The sequence below is a fragment of the Madurella fahalii genome, assembly GCF_045866475.1.
Source record: "Madurella fahalii IFM 68171 DNA, scaffold_1, whole genome shotgun sequence".
Lineage (NCBI taxonomy): Eukaryota > Fungi > Ascomycota > Sordariomycetes > Sordariales > Madurella > Madurella fahalii.
The window spans coordinates 6,554,862-6,569,667 of NW_027263971.1; the positions used below are offsets into that span (position 1 = coordinate 6,554,862).

At 52.9% G+C, this 14,806-nt stretch overlaps 5 protein-coding genes across 5 annotated transcripts; 1 reads left to right on the top strand and 4 right to left on the bottom strand.

Annotated features, from left to right (window-relative positions):
* Positions 1–2,913: 2,913 nt before the first annotated feature.
* MFIFM68171_01977 (uncharacterized protein) lies at positions 2,914–3,467 on the bottom strand (the record flags this gene model as incomplete). The annotated part of the gene is made up of 3 exons (XM_071057399.1): positions 2,914–3,004; positions 3,080–3,112; positions 3,172–3,467. 3 exons carry the CDS (start codon positions 3,465–3,467, stop codon positions 2,914–2,916), a joined length of 420 nt encoding a protein of 139 aa, XP_070913500.1.
* Positions 3,468–3,640: 173 nt separating this feature from the next.
* Positions 3,641–4,288, bottom strand: MFIFM68171_01978 (uncharacterized protein; the record flags this gene model as incomplete). The annotated part of the gene is made up of 2 exons (XM_071057400.1): positions 3,641–4,055; positions 4,164–4,288. 2 exons carry the CDS (start codon positions 4,286–4,288, stop codon positions 3,641–3,643), a joined length of 540 nt encoding a protein of 179 aa, XP_070913501.1.
* A 2,109-nt stretch (positions 4,289–6,397) lies between these two features.
* MFIFM68171_01979 (uncharacterized protein) lies at positions 6,398–7,087 on the bottom strand (the record flags this gene model as incomplete). Its single annotated transcript, XM_071057401.1, has 3 exons — positions 6,398–6,519; positions 6,585–7,005; positions 7,052–7,087. The coding sequence occupies 3 exons, from the start codon at positions 7,085–7,087 to the stop codon at positions 6,398–6,400; spliced, it is 579 nt and encodes a 192-aa protein (XP_070913502.1).
* Positions 7,088–7,831: 744 nt separating this feature from the next.
* On the top strand, positions 7,832–9,461 carry MFIFM68171_01980 (FAD-binding PCMH-type domain-containing protein; the record flags this gene model as incomplete). Its single annotated transcript, XM_071057402.1, has 3 exons — positions 7,832–7,897; positions 7,964–8,910; positions 8,966–9,461. 3 exons carry the CDS (start codon positions 7,832–7,834, stop codon positions 9,459–9,461), a joined length of 1,509 nt encoding a protein of 502 aa, XP_070913503.1.
* An 88-nt stretch (positions 9,462–9,549) lies between these two features.
* Positions 9,550–10,567, bottom strand: AYR1_1 (NADPH-dependent 1-acyl dihydroxyacetone phosphate reductase; the record flags this gene model as incomplete). The annotated part of the gene is made up of 4 exons (XM_071057403.1): positions 9,550–9,609; positions 9,679–10,031; positions 10,120–10,495; positions 10,541–10,567. The coding sequence occupies 4 exons, from the start codon at positions 10,565–10,567 to the stop codon at positions 9,550–9,552; spliced, it is 816 nt and encodes a 271-aa protein (XP_070913504.1).
* Between the last annotated feature and the right edge of the window lie 4,239 nt (positions 10,568–14,806).

Genomic DNA, 14,806 nt, shown 5'->3' on the forward strand with positions numbered 1-14,806 from the left:
TTCCCACTGAACCACCGCTGAGACCGCATCCGTCCTCCGGAGCCATCGAGCCCTTTTGCTCTTGATACAGGGCCACAATCTTCAATCGCATCTTTTTCGCTCTTCGGTCACGCCCCGGATCACGTGCGACGGGGTGTGATCCTCATTCGGCTTAACATCGGAATGTCCCCAATCTTGATGCCTCACCTCGGATACCAAGCAGCAACTTCCACGCCAGGGCAATGGTTGGCGAACCACTCGCACTTGCCGGCGAGGCAACGGGGCGGCTGTCCTCGGTGGGGATGAGCGGAAATCGCGCATCTTGACGGACGCGTCACACCAACATTTCGGAGTTTGGCGTGTCCGACCGGTCCCGATGCTCTTCCGACGCCTCAACGTGGTCAGACAGGATTGGCCGCCCGACTTGGCATTTCTCGGTCAGTACAACCAGCAATCCCTTCCTCCGGCCCTACAGCATGCACCTCCAGACACAACGTTGACACTCTCCTGCAGCATCGCGGGCTCATCACGAACTGACTACGAATTGGCGGTCCTGAGGCCTCTGACCATCCCGCAAGCAGTCACAACTGCGACGTAGGACTCGACTAGACCCGACTCCTTTCTTCTATTCATCCAGGCCCACCGGACCAATGCACCCCCTGAAATGAGACCGAGAAAGTCGATTCGGCGTATGGCGGCACCCTAGACACGTACCCCGGCAGGGTCTCGACCTCGGCGAATTTGCCCCATCGCCGGTGAAGGAGGGGCTCGACATTGGTGGCCTTTCCAACAACACTGTTTAAAGCTGTTCGATTCGATCAGCTTTCACGTTTGGGTCGCCAAATGCACGTTCGGAGTCGCGGAAGACGGGGCCCGGAGCTATTTCGGGCAGGATTCAGCGCCGCGTCCGCATAATTAGCAGCACGACACCGAGGGCACCTCGTTCACATTTTTCTCATCAAACGCGGTATGCGGGAGCTGCAAGCCGGGTGGGGTGGACTGTCTTGATTGACAAGTTGTGCTTGCGGCAAGCGGGAGAACTGGACAAAGCGAGCTCGTTGGATCAGGAAACACGTTGCCAAGGCGTCCCCCTTGCCCTGCAGCGTCAGTGTTATGTTGTTTTTGTCTCGATATGGCGGCAGCACAAGGGGCTCGTGGGCAGCTTATACCTCGGGTTTCTGCCCTTGTGGTTTTCCGACTGAGCTTTGCGGCCCAACAAACCTGGCTGGCTGGCAGCAATGGGGCTACCTTTAAATTCCCAGCAGATTAGCATAGCACAGCGCAATACCCTCACGTTCGAGGCTCAAATCAATCTGAAGCGGTATTGGTACTGCAAACACCACTTTTTTGAGATTATGAACAGATTTTGTTCCCGTGTCTTGTCCAAATTCACCGAGTCAATATCTCCCTCTGCCAGACTGCAACCGACCTCTCGATGTCCTCGCCGTACGCCCCTCAATCGGGCTCAGGGTGCGCAGAGTCTAATGCTTTTCCCGGTTGTCCTCGGGTGCTAACCACTCGCTAGCGGGGCACAAATCGAAGAGCAGCACGTCGTACATTCCGTCCAAGTCCTCCAAGAGTCGCCCCCTGAACCCTCGATCGCTCGCCGGCCGTCGGGTCTCCAGATACCTAGCTGAGCTGTCGACACTCGGCAACACGCTCGTTACCATCGCGGACGGCACGCCGGACGCCGCCGCTTCCGAAGCAGCCCACGAAAGGCGGATCGCCGAGGAGCTTGCGAAGTTGAAGGGATCATTACCCCGTACTTGACGCTACCCGCCCTCCAATACATCCTTCTCCAGGCCTCTATACTCTGGACATAACCATAATCGCTCTAAGCTACATCATCGGCGTTTTCCATGGCAACACACGGAGGGAATGGAAGAGCCATCGTCACGGTGGCGCGAGAGGAACCCGAGCAGAGCAGCTCCCCACCTAGGATACGGATAGACGGCGCATAGGGCTACAATGAGGCACCTAATACACGGGACGTTGTGAGAACCACATCCTCTTCTACCTCTTCGACCTTTCGTCGAACCCTTTGGAAACCTTTTTCGCGTTAGAAAAGTCCTGTCATAATCTCATCAGCATTTCGTTCCTGCTCTTGGTCCCAAAATGTCGTCCAGTCGATTCTCTTTCCGGTGTTCATGAATCCCAACTAAACTGTGCTATCAAATGCTCAGTTGTGCCTTTTTCCCAGAAGCGTTCATCGCCTCAGAATTGGCTTCGCACTTGCTTGACCAAATGTTCCTGTTGCCTCTTTTTTTGCTAGTCAAATCTATCCATGAGTTTTCCCCAGAATTAGCAGGCGCAATCATCATGGATCTACCCAATTCAGGGGTGATGTGTGGTCGTGGTGTTGTGGTTGCCCCTGGACGGACTTTTCTTCTAATTAGCGCCCCCTGTGCCGTGTGAGCCGCCCACTGAGCTTCCCGAGATGGCACATCCGTCCTGCTTACTCATCGTGTCAAAAGTAGACACGTGCACATCACATGTTGCATACTCCTTTCCCTCGCGAACCATCCTCCTTACACCGTGTCGACACTTCCGCAATCGTTCTTAACACTATGTCTATCATAGTAGTTAGGACAAACTTCCATCAAGAACCACCGGCGGGAGAAAAAAAAAAAAAAAAAAAAAACCGAATTCTACCTCGCCCAGTTGCCCTCCAAGCCGTTTCAATTTTTGTCCGGTTCCTTGACCTTGACGGAACCGTCGCAGCGGTATCAAACTTCTGAGGGTAGCTCCCCACACGGCATCGATAAGGGGTACCTCTCTGCGTAAGGGGGCCAAGCACAATCTGGGTTGTCTCATCTCGTTGTAGTCCCCAAAGCAGGTCACTGGATGACTTGTTTTTTTTTTTTTTTTTTTTTTTTTTTTTTTTTTTTTTAAATAAGCGCCCTTGAATCGGGGTGAGCGAATACTACCTACAACTTATTCCATAATATTTTCAGCAACAGCGTAGATCGTCGCGCTGAGATGCGCACTCGGCAGAATCGGGAGGATGCCCGCGTCTACGATTCGCCTGTTTCACCATCAAGTCAGCTCATATCCCCCTCTTAAGGCCAACTCGACTGGACCCAAGCAGGGAAAGACTTACAGCCCGGTCGCCCTATGCACCTTCAAATCCACTCTGACTACGCCTCCCTTTCCCTTGGCATTATCGCCGCCGTACAGCACGGATGCATTTACAACTGCGTGGCGGTGCTCCTCACGTAAGCCTCTAGGTCTTCATCGCTCTGTACCTCCAGTCCAGGAGCTGCCTCGATGGCATGAGAGTCCCTTGAGGGTCTCAGACTGTGGATTGTCTTTCGGATATACCGCAGGTGGATGATATGTAGCGTGAGATCCACTAGTTGGATGCCGAGCGGTAATCCAGTGTGGGCAGCTCCAGCGGGGTGAGTTGTGTTCAGACGGACAGTTCCTCGTGAGAAGGGGTGCAGCAAAGCGGCCGGGAGGCGGGTCCCCGTCGCGAATGCCGATTCCATGCTCGGAGCGTGCGAGTTAGCGTGGAAATCCTCGAGAGCGGGGAACTGGGCTCGGTAGCCTGCTAGAAGGGTAGGATCTGAGGCATAGACATGGAGAAGCTACAGAGTCGTATTGTTGGGGCTTGTGAGGGACCAGATTCGTGAGATGACGTTCGACAAGGTGGAGGGGGTTGTCATGTCTGGGAGGGAGGGCTAGATGAAGCTGTTGGACATGCCGAGCGTGTATGGCCGGTGGCGGGCGTGACGTTGAACCCTGCGAGGGCGGCGGCAGCAAAGGTGGTGTTGAATATGCCAGCCGGGACGGGGTCCGTGAACTTGGGCGTGGTGGTGTCACATCCGGCTTGGAGCTGCTGCCACGCGTCGTAGTCATGCCGCGATCCACGGTCAAGACCATCCTGTTTAACGGCACTGCTTGCACCAACGACTCTGCCGGCTATGACATAGGCCGTGGCGTTGCCCAGCTTGGGGCTCGGAGTTGAGGTGAGTTCCCATCGACTAGCGTACCCACCGGTCTCGCCCCTGACAAGTTTGGGCGGTTCAAATTGCCTGGCAGCGTATTCGATGTCGTCGTACTCCACAGCAAGAACGCTTTCTGTGTGATGGTTAGCTGTGTTTCCTGAATGGATCACGGTGGCGAACTCTCAGGGAACGCCTGAGACGATCTGCGACTGTTAAGCCGGCTGTCCCGCCACCGACGATGCGAAGTCGTAGGCATCGCGTAGCTCTGCTGCTTGGCGGTTCACGGTGTGGCCGGTACTAGAGTGAGGAATTGCATGTGCTGAGCCCGTCAAAGCGAGAGTTACAAGAGACTGGAGCTTCATCTTGGCCACCACTGCTGGCCCAGTCTATCTGGTTCAGAAAAATAATTCACGTTGACTATTTGACGTTGCTTATATCCATGTCGTGATTTTTGATCGTAATAGAGATCTACAAAGGGCAAGCCAATTCTTGTACTTCTTCCCTCTCCTTCAGATCGCCATCCTTAAACCAGGCCAAAAATATGAGCTGCAAAAAAAGATCATATGGGGATTTTGTCCAGTCTCGATACCAAACCAACCCTTACATCACAGGATTAACAGATTATTTGAGATATAGGCCAGGATCCGCAAGCAATATCGTTACTCTCGACTACCCTCGGAGCGGATAATCGGTACCAAATCCTCTAACTGTAGCTGAGGCAGATTTAACCAACCTGATCGATACTACCTCTACAACTGATAGGCGGATTTTGCTTGTAGAGAATATCCAACCCTATCTAATCTACCTTCTCGGGGAGATCTTAGATATAGATCCAATCTTCTTTACGGGCTATATCACTGTAAAGGGGTTGTTCTGGGAATACGTTGAGGGAGATAGGTCACGATGTCTTAATACCGAAAAGGTCTATTATATAGTAGGAGCCTAGATAGGCTAGACAGCTAAAATCTCAGGGGTTATGTAATCCCAGGATGCTGGAGCTTTCTCTGGGCACTAGCCTATTCCTGTCATATATTACTAGGCTTTTACACTCTTTAACATAGCAAGATAGAACACAACAAGATTTAAACTTTTTTCATTTTCCCACGCAACAAACTCAATCAACTCATAATCCCTTACCTTGTTCATAGATCATGCCAGTTTTCATGAAGTGCCTATCTCAGCGTCAAGGTTGACGCCCTTGAGGTCACCAGTTACGAGACTACGATGGAATCCCCTAACAGCAGTAGAAGGTCTAGCACACCTTATCTTAGGTAAAGCGGTGTAAGAAGAATAATAATAGATAGGGGCTTTAGTAACCATAACCTCACAAATTCTTGACTGAAGCTATTCCCATTAGAATAGCTGTCTGACATGTAGTTGGCTCCGCTCGGGCTCTGGCCGCTTTAAGCGGACCCGGTGAACTAATCTTGCTCACCCTGCGAAAGCTGGCCGCGAGCGAGGGTGAGCTGCTGTTGCGAGTCATCGCAGCCGGGGTACCTATGCTAGCTATGCGTACCGGTACGGTATCGGGTATATATATCACGGCCACCAGAGCCGGGTTCGACAGGTAGCAGTGGAGGATAATACACAGCGCCTCATTGGGTTTGAGAAACAGGCTCAGAAGGGACTTGCCATTGGAAGCGAATGAAGCGCCGGCCGATGGTGTTGGTATCAGTAGCTGGAGGGGCCGCAGCTGTTCGGCCGAAATGGTCGCCAGCAGGCCAAAGTGCCGGTCGGACCGGAGGGAGTCGTTGAATTGGGAGATCAGCTCCTGCGACGCTTTGGCGTATCAGTGATGGTTACAAGTTAGCAATAGCAAGTTGGCTCCGAGATGCGCGCATCTAAGATTCCGGACTGCATCGCGGGTTTGGCTGCCGAGCTTGTGGTTAATATAGAGTTGTGTTGGCCGGACTCCACCTGTCAGAAGCGCCGCCTACAGCGGAGATTGCCGTTTCTCGAACGACAACCGACCCTTGTCAAAAACCTAAATATATCATTGTCATAACTAGATTCATATACTAAGTCGCTACCTTTGCTAAGTTTTACGTTTATAGTTCGGCCCAGAATGGAAAACCGCCTTCTATTAACCTGGCGACGGTATTTTCGGCTCTTTAGCTTAGGAGGCGCGGGAAGCCGGACAAAAAGTCACACGAACGAGCCGATCACGCCCTCAACCTGACCACTGGATAGTAAAAGGTTGGAACGTGGGCGGGTTGACAACGGGCTGCCCATACGCATACTGGTTGGTGATCAAGGCACCCGACGCCGGGGTAAAAGCGTAGTTCACGATAAGGCCAGCGTTCAGATCGTAGTTCGTATTTGCCGTAAAGGAGTATAATGCCTGTGTCTGTGCTAGGAGGGTTGAACTTGGGAAGAAGGCATCCCCTGCCCAGATAGAACCGGGGGGAAAGGTCTTCCAAGGCGAACTCGGTCACAATGCCGAAATTGCTGCCACCATCCCTTAGCGCACGCTAGAGGTTCGGGTCCGTTATTGAAGAGGCTGTCACGATGCTTCCATTGGCGAGAACGACTTCAAACCGAACAACATTGTCGCAAGCGAAGCCCACTCTTGCAGTAAGGTAACCAAATCCGCCTTGAGAAGGCGTTAGCATTAGTCAACGTAGTTGGGGCCAGGAGCATGAGTTATTAGTCACTTACCACCAAGAGTAGAACCACCAACACCGACCGGTGCGTGTCGACCACCGGACACGGCGAGCCCCAACGGGTTGAGTTTTTCATAAACAGCGCCCCATGACTGTCCACCTCCAACAGTGACCGTCTTGCGGTCTAAAGAAACAGTCACCGAGTTCAGACCCCTCAAGTCAATCGTGACTCCATTTTCGATATTTGCGATGCCAGGAATTGCGCCGTGACCACCTCCGCGAACGGCGAATTTCCATCGCCGAGGCGCAAGCACCTTGAGAGCGGTCGATCCGTCCCGGGCGGAAGTGGCAGACAGGACGTATTCCGGGGTTATCATGGCCTCTTCCTGCGCCCAGTAGGAAGATATCGAGGCATTGTAAGCGCCTGTTTTTGGTAGCGAGACCTTTGACCTAAGCGTCGATGCAAGACTGCCGCACTAGAAGAAGTGGTGTCTCGTGAGTGTCTGGGCTTTTGAAGCAGACCCGAGGTAGGAACCTAAAGGGAACTATGGAGAGCATGGAGGGTATCGAATGCACACAAGAATGCGGCTAGGAGGCGCCGGATGTTAATGTTAATGCTGGAAGAGCCGGTGACGCCATGGAAAGGGGGACACATGCCGCCAGCGAGCCGTACGAGGCCAGCAGAAAGGCAAAGCGGTGCAACGCAAAAATAGGGACGTCCACGGGTGATGCCTTCAAGCAATTGTATGCTTGCTTGGGACATTTGCAAAGAATTAGATAAATATGTAGCCGAGGTTAAATATCAGCGAGGAAAAGCATATATATGTTTAATCCAGACTTAACCGTGCTCGGGGTTCGCGACGCCTCTGCCATGGCTGTTGCAAACGCGTTGGCACCAAGCAGGGCCGTTTGCTTGCAGGCACTAGAAGCTCCCGTGCCCCCTGAGCACCTTGGTGGTCATGCTCAAGCACGGGATTGGATAAAACTCGCAGGGTACCCCCGCAGCGGCACAGGAGCAACCACTGTTGCAATGTATGTATCCAAGGCTGGGTAGCCTGCCCGTCCAGGCATACCGGGTCACTTTCTAGACCTCCCGATCATGCCTTGTTCTCAGCTCCCAACTGCTGGCTTACAAAGGCGTCCCACTTGCCGCCCCTCCCCCCCCCCCTCCTTCCCCCCCCACCAACCCCCCCAACCACAACAGCCACAAAAACCTTGAAGACCCCTTGCATCGCTAGCTCCGTACGCCCTACATCAATAAGCAGTCGCCGATAAGCCAAGTAGGGGTCACTCGGAATTCCAATGGACCAGTGGATTATGTCCTCAAACCTTACAGAGGCGCAAAGCCTTAGCGGCGCAGGGGTTTGTGTAAGCACCCCGGGATCCCCGGCATCGATTTGGGAATATGAGGAACGCTCTAACAACCTTCTGCAGTGTTTCGCTTTGCTCTCGCTTTTGGGGGACAAGGTCGTCTTCCCCGGCAGTGGCGGCTACATCTCGTCAGTATCATCGTACTGGGCCCAGCAACAGGCCCACATCCAGCCGCTCTGCATTGTCACGCCAAGCTCGGCTGAAGATGTCTCGGTGGCAGTGCGCTCCCTCACTTCCACGGCGGAGTCACTTGCGGACCCTCAGGAGGCCTCTGCCTGCGATTTTGCTATCCGATCAGGAGGACACTTGCCCTTGGCCGGAGCGGCCAACATAGCTGGCGGCGTTGTTCTCGACCTGCGGTTGCTAAACAGCATTGAGGTGAGTCCCGATCAGGGCACCGCCTTGATTGGCGTCGGCGCCACTTGGGGAGAGGTCTATGCGATGCTCGAGCCGTTAGGTCTCAGCGTGGCCGGGGGACGGGTGGCTGATGTCGGAGTTGGTGGCCTGGTCACGGGCGGCGGCATCTCGTTCTTCTCGCCGCGCTACGGATGGACGTGTGACACCGTATCTAGCTATCAGGTTGTGCTGGCTGATGGCTCCATCGTGAAGGTTAATGCTGACGAAAACTCGGACCTGTGGTGGGCGTTGCGGGGCGGATCAAACAACTTCGGTGCGGTAACCGCCGTCTCGATGGACACATTCGACCTTGGCAAGATATGGGGGGGAAGTGTCTACTATTCCCTGTCTACCATCGACAAGCATCTTGAAGCATTTGCCGAGATAAACTCGCCGGATGCTTACAATGAATACGCCTCTCTAATTACAAGTTTTGGGTTTGCAGCGGGCCACGGAGCAGCCATCGTTAACGCCATTGAGTACACCAAGGCGGAGGAGAATCCGGCAGTTTTTGCGCCTCTGATGGAGATCCCAGCAATGCGTAGTACAATGCGGCTCGATAGCATCACGAACATTGCGATCGAACAAGGCTCATTTTCTAGGAAGGGCATGCGGTATTTATCCTCTCTGTTTGTAGCGTGGACTGCCACGAGACTAACCTCTGCTCAGCCAGCTGTTTGTCACGGTCACACATACCTCGACGTTGCCCATTCTCAAGTCGATATACACTCACTGGAACAAGAGCCTTGCGGCGATCGACACCGTCCCAGGCATCGTCTGGTCCATCTCTCTCGAACCGCTCCCGCCCGCCATCTATGCGCGCGCCGCCGGCTCGCGGCCCAATGCCTTGGGGCTTGATCAACGCTCGAGCGCACTTGTCGTAACTCTCCTGTCCGCCACCTGGGCAGAGGCGGCCGACGATGAGAGGGTGGAGCAGGCCGGACGCGATATGATGGCGGCCATCGAACGGGACGCCAAAGAGATGGGCGCGTACGATCCGTTTGTTTATCTCAATTATGCGGCACGCTGGCAGGACCCCATTGCTAGTTATGGAGAGGAGGTGGTGCGGCGGATGCAAGAGGTGCGCGATCGTGTGGACCCCAAAAGGGTGTTCTCACACCAGGTTCCTGGAGGGTTCAAGATTCCGAGCGCGATGAAAGAGTAGAGAGAGTATATGGGACCCGTAACTACCTGCTTAACCGTAAGTAAGATGGTGGTAGTCTAAGAGACGACCTAGCGCAGCAGGTTCCTAATTACTTCCCAAGGCTCCTGGACAGCTCGTCCAGACCTTGACCATTACTCATCATCCCATCCTTGAAAAGGGACATGTATGTTAGCGCCGGAGTTGCCAACCGGACAATTCAGGGAGAACGGGCACTTACGAGCATCGATGTCGGCATCCATCTGGACAAAAACTTGACGGTGCCGCTATTAGCCCCCTTCCACACCTGGACATTCTTGCCGTCGCCAACGATATCCTCGACGAGCGACTTGGCAAGCTCCTCAGGCGAGCCTCCCTTGGGGCCGACCTCCCCTTTTGCCCAGAGATTGATGGTGTCCCTGATGACGGCATACCGAGACGAGAATGGCAGAACAACGTCTGGCTCATTGGCATGGAAGGGCGTGGCTACGGTGCCAATCATGATGGTGACGACGCTGACATTGAACGGGGCCAGCTCGAGACGCAACGTGTCAGAGATGGAGTTTAGCGCCGCTTTGGCAGAGGCGTATACACCTTAATAGACCGAAGCATAGTCCCCTCAGTGTCAGCGACGGCGACGGCGAATGATGAATGGCAAGTCATGATACCCGGTTGCGCTTACCAACCCACGGAGTATTCACAGCGGTGCCGACGCTGCTGATATTCACAATACGCCCCTTGCTCGCAATCAAGAGGTCGGAGAACGCCTGGATGGACCTGACAGCACCCCAGAGGTTTGTGTCGTGGAGTCTTTGGGCATGCGCGATGTCGACGTCCAAAAGCGGCATAGTGTACCCATACCCAGCGTTGTTGACGAGAACGTCAAGCCCTGTGGTGGCGCCATTTTCGGCGACGGCCTTGACGGCTTCTCTGACCGACGTGTCGGAAGTCACGTCGAGCTGGAGGGTCGTGGCGTCGGGGAGTGCCGAGAGCTCGGCAGGCATTTTGGATGTGGTTCGGGCGGTAGCGTAAACGTGGTGCCCGTGTCTTGCAAGTTCCTAGACAATCGTGGCGCCGATGCCACCAGCTGAACAGCCCGTCACTAGGATACCCTTCTTAGGCGTCAACATTTGTGTATTCCTACAAATGAGATTCGCGTTGCTGTTGGGGAATACCACAAGGTCCAAGGGGTCTCGTCTTTGTAACAGAGCCAACCTAACTTCCTTAGGTGCCTTATTTCGGTCAAGCAACGCAGTTGGTGCACGAAATGTCGAGATTAATTAACCTAACACCTGTTGGCGATTGACCCAACGCCAGTTTGTGATGAAACACCACATTCGTGCTTTGCCGGCCCCGGGCATTTTAAAGTAGGGCCGGCGGATGGTCGCAACATCCTGCATCGTCATTTCCATTGTTGGCTGCAAAGAGTCGGGGATAGGCATTGGTGCGATGGAGGGAGAGTCATTTGTCGCGTAAGTGGTGTTGGCGTCCGCAACTTGACATCCCCATAGTAAAGCATGGGCTTCTTCTCTTTGCCGAACCAGCACGCCTCTCTAGAAAATGCCTATTGATAAACTAGCTAAGCCTATACTCTGGTGGGGCAGTGAAGACGAAGACTTGTAGATACACTGTGGTAAGTTTAGCTGGCTCCCTTTGTCGACAGCATTCAGCGCCGGGTCAACCGGCGAAAACGAAGTCATTATTGGAGTCAGCGGCTTCTCTGGCTAATAGGGAAGCATGAAGTTACGCCACAAGTGCCGACAGCACAATTTAACGCCGATAAGGGCGAAAGGATTAAATCTTAAAACTCATTCCTAACGTTTTACTTTATATCCTGTTATATCCTCGTATTTGAGATGGCAGCAAAGCCACACATTTTCCTCCTATTCTAACAATGGCGCCATTTGATCTGCCAGGTATTGGATGTCAGCGGTATTGGCATAGTTGGCATGTACGCCCGGCTCGAGTGCTTCGAAGACGGGGCAGCCGGGGACGTATTTGAATTGTATGCAGACGATAACGGCCGAGTCGGGAGTTTGCTCCCTCTTAACACTCGGAATCTCCCAAATTTATCGATGCTCTAGCCTATGACCGAGTTTCGTTGCGCTTTCCCGTCTTGGGTTCGAAGAATTGCAGCAATACCGGCCCAATTTCCCCCTGCGGTACATCTCTTTATAGTGCCTAATCAACTTCCCTATAGCCCGGAAACCCAATTCTCACTATTCATCCAGGTACCGGAGTGGCTTAGAACCTTGATCTGTCCGACTGAGCAGAGGTTCCGGTGTGGCACCGCACTCTAGAACTTTGATGCTTTCGTTCAGAGAGGGAACACCGGTTTCAGAAAGCCCAAGTCTAGGCGAGGCGACAAACTCGACAAACTGGAAGTTGGTATTGCGGCCCGCGGCTAGAGAAAGAGCTACAGTTCCTGACGACGGGGAATAATCGCTCAGAGCTGCGCTTGAAGCGCCGCTCTCCTGGGACAGAAGACCGCCTGCAGCTGACACATCCCATTCCCCACAGAGGATGTTGTCGAGATACAGCTGTACTCGGTGGTCTACTTCCACATATTCACTGTTTGCGGCCCGCATTTGCTGAACGTTGGAGGACTACTGGTTTTGCTGGGGTGGCTTCTCGATGGATGTGAACGATAGAAGTTGCTCGTGCAGCCTGTTCTGCAACAGTGAAGGAAATCGAAGTGAATACTCTGTGCAAATCTTACCTCCTAGCAGATGGCTCGTACGATACCACTGAGTCCATGCCAAATGTATCTGGAGTTTGCCTTCATCTAGATCAAACGGTAAATGTACCATGTTCTCAAACTATCCGACCGGGGGGGGGGGGGGGGGGGGGGGTTGTCATGGGGTAGAATGAATGACCCAGGAGGCGGAAAGAGCTTCGGGCTTAACCAAAGCTCAGCATCATCGCTCCATTCCAGCTCGGTTGTAGGGAGTCCCCAGTTTGCATCCAGGTTTTCCAGATGAAACGCCGCCATTTTGAGGGGATGTGTCTTTAGAGACTGGGATAATCTTTGCGTAAAATCGATGGTGGAGGTCTGGGAACGCCTGGAGACAAAGACCAGGCAATTCAGAGGGGGAACATTCTGCTAAAGGCAACTTGTGGCCCTCAATCCCGCCGCCCAGTGCGTGGACTCAACAAGGGGCCGGAGTAGCCCTGGCGTAACCTCAGCGACCATGTTCCCCAGGTTCGATATTTCAGAACCGGGCCACGAAAGCGAGCGATGTAGCGCCGTCTGGCGCTACCTTTGACTGGCCTCTGGGTCTTCGACGACAGCATGGCTAGATCTTTCGTCGGCGAGCCCGCCAAGCAGCAGCTTCGAAGCTCCTGGCTACCAAACCTCCTAACCCCAGAGCGCCGGCAACACATTTAACTTCGCTAAGTGACTTCGAAGACACACTGCACTATACTAACATGCTGTCAGTATGCAACTGCACGGCCGGGAATATCTTGGAGAGCTGTTGGCACCAGTGCAAGACAGCCGCTTGCCGGTGCTGCTGCAACCGGGACTACGTGATTTGCTAAGCTTCTAGGCAGCACGGTTGGGTGGCGAGACTAGATTACATGGACCTAAGCGCTAGGATGAAGACAAGAGAGATGCAAATAATGCTGTAGTCGTAAGATATTGGCTATTACCCTGCTACCACTCCCTCGTCCTACCTAATTAGTAGCGACCACATTGGCAACTGGCTTGACTGTATCTTAACTTGCGAGCTTTCTTCCCTCCTTTGGACCTTTCTCACAACCCCAACCTGATTCCACACATCCATGACAATCTTAATCGCGTCCCCACCAAGTAGCGCTTCAGCCGCGTCCCCGGTAGTGTCGGCAAACTGGATGAAGGTGCAGTTCGGCGGGACAATCCGCTCTAAAAGCACTTTCTACTAGATTCTACCCGCCTTTTCCCACGTATACCCGCCAAAGGCAACTGCAGCAAGGTGAAACGCGCGGTTGGGAATACCCGAGGGAGCGTATACGCTGCTATAATCGCGGTCCTTGATGAAGTTGCCGTACTTTTTCATCAGCTGGGGAATCTAGGCTGTATGTGAGGGCTGGAGGTCGCAACCCTGTCGTGGAAAGCAATCCATGCTTTATAAAGATGGAAAATTTATAGTATATATTATAATTGACAAGATAATAATATAGTTATAGAGTTGTGTCGTTCTCAATACCGCCGATGCTTAGAGCTTGGTTAAGGACAGAAATTCGAGCCCACCGGAACCTTAGGCTTATATTGCAGGCTGAGGTCGCTGGAACCTCAGGCTGTTAAGGAAGGTTTTGGGTCAGCTGATAGATTCAGGCTGCTTGATCGAATATAACCTAGCTCGGCGGCTAGGACTAGAGGCTGAAGAGGCTGAGGAAGAGGAGGAGGTAGTAGACGAATCCGAAGTCGAAGACTAAAAGCCTTCAGAGCCTTATAAGGTCTTCCTTTCTTTTGTAACTAATTGGTGTCTATCATTGTTGTTTCCTATTCTTTGTTGATGTAGGTTTTTCATCTGGCGTATACGGTACGGTTTTCACGAAGAGAAAACTACTAGCTGGTTTCTGGTCTTCAACGGTACTTGGCGTATTTAGGTTTGAGAAATATACATCTACACCTACATACTCATCAAAACAAAGGGGAGGGTAAAGGTAGGCAAATGCTAGACAGACAAGATAGACAAGACTGGCCAGGCGACACTACTACAAATTAGGTCCCTGCAGTCTAAACAAGGTCAAAACAACATGTGCAGATAGAGCTCCCTCGGGTCAGAGAGAGATCGCTTTGCACTCAAAGAGAGCTCTTCAATTGAGCCTGCAACAGATATGAAAAAGAGTGCTGAATTGATTGTCCTGTCTAAGGAGTAATGGCCAGGACGGCTCTACTTATAGTGCAAAAGAAAATGGGCCTATGGCAAGTTCCAGCCCCCCGGGCGCCATCCCAGCAAGTGTGGCCCTCTGATCAGAGGGACCCTGTCCTCTGGGACAGTTTTCTCAAATTCAACATGAACTCACAGCTTATAGTGATCTCCTCACCCGGCTCAATGTCGTGGGCGGACCAGACTGTGATGGTGAGGGTCGGCTCCGAGAAGAACCTGAACGAGCTGCGCGTTGTGTATCCATATTAGCCATCGCGAGGAGGGTTTTCTAAACAGCGGTATGGCTGGATGAACTCACTTTGGTTTGCACGCGTGGTTGATTCTCTACATGATGTCAGTATGCCAACCTATATACATCATCAGCTTACATCCGCAACCCCCTCTCAACCTCACTATCCTCTACCGAACCAAGTGAAGACAAAAGAAACTCACTGCTACGTCTGGAAACAGCGCTATATACTACCCCTTCCTAATCGTTACAGAAAACGAATTCGT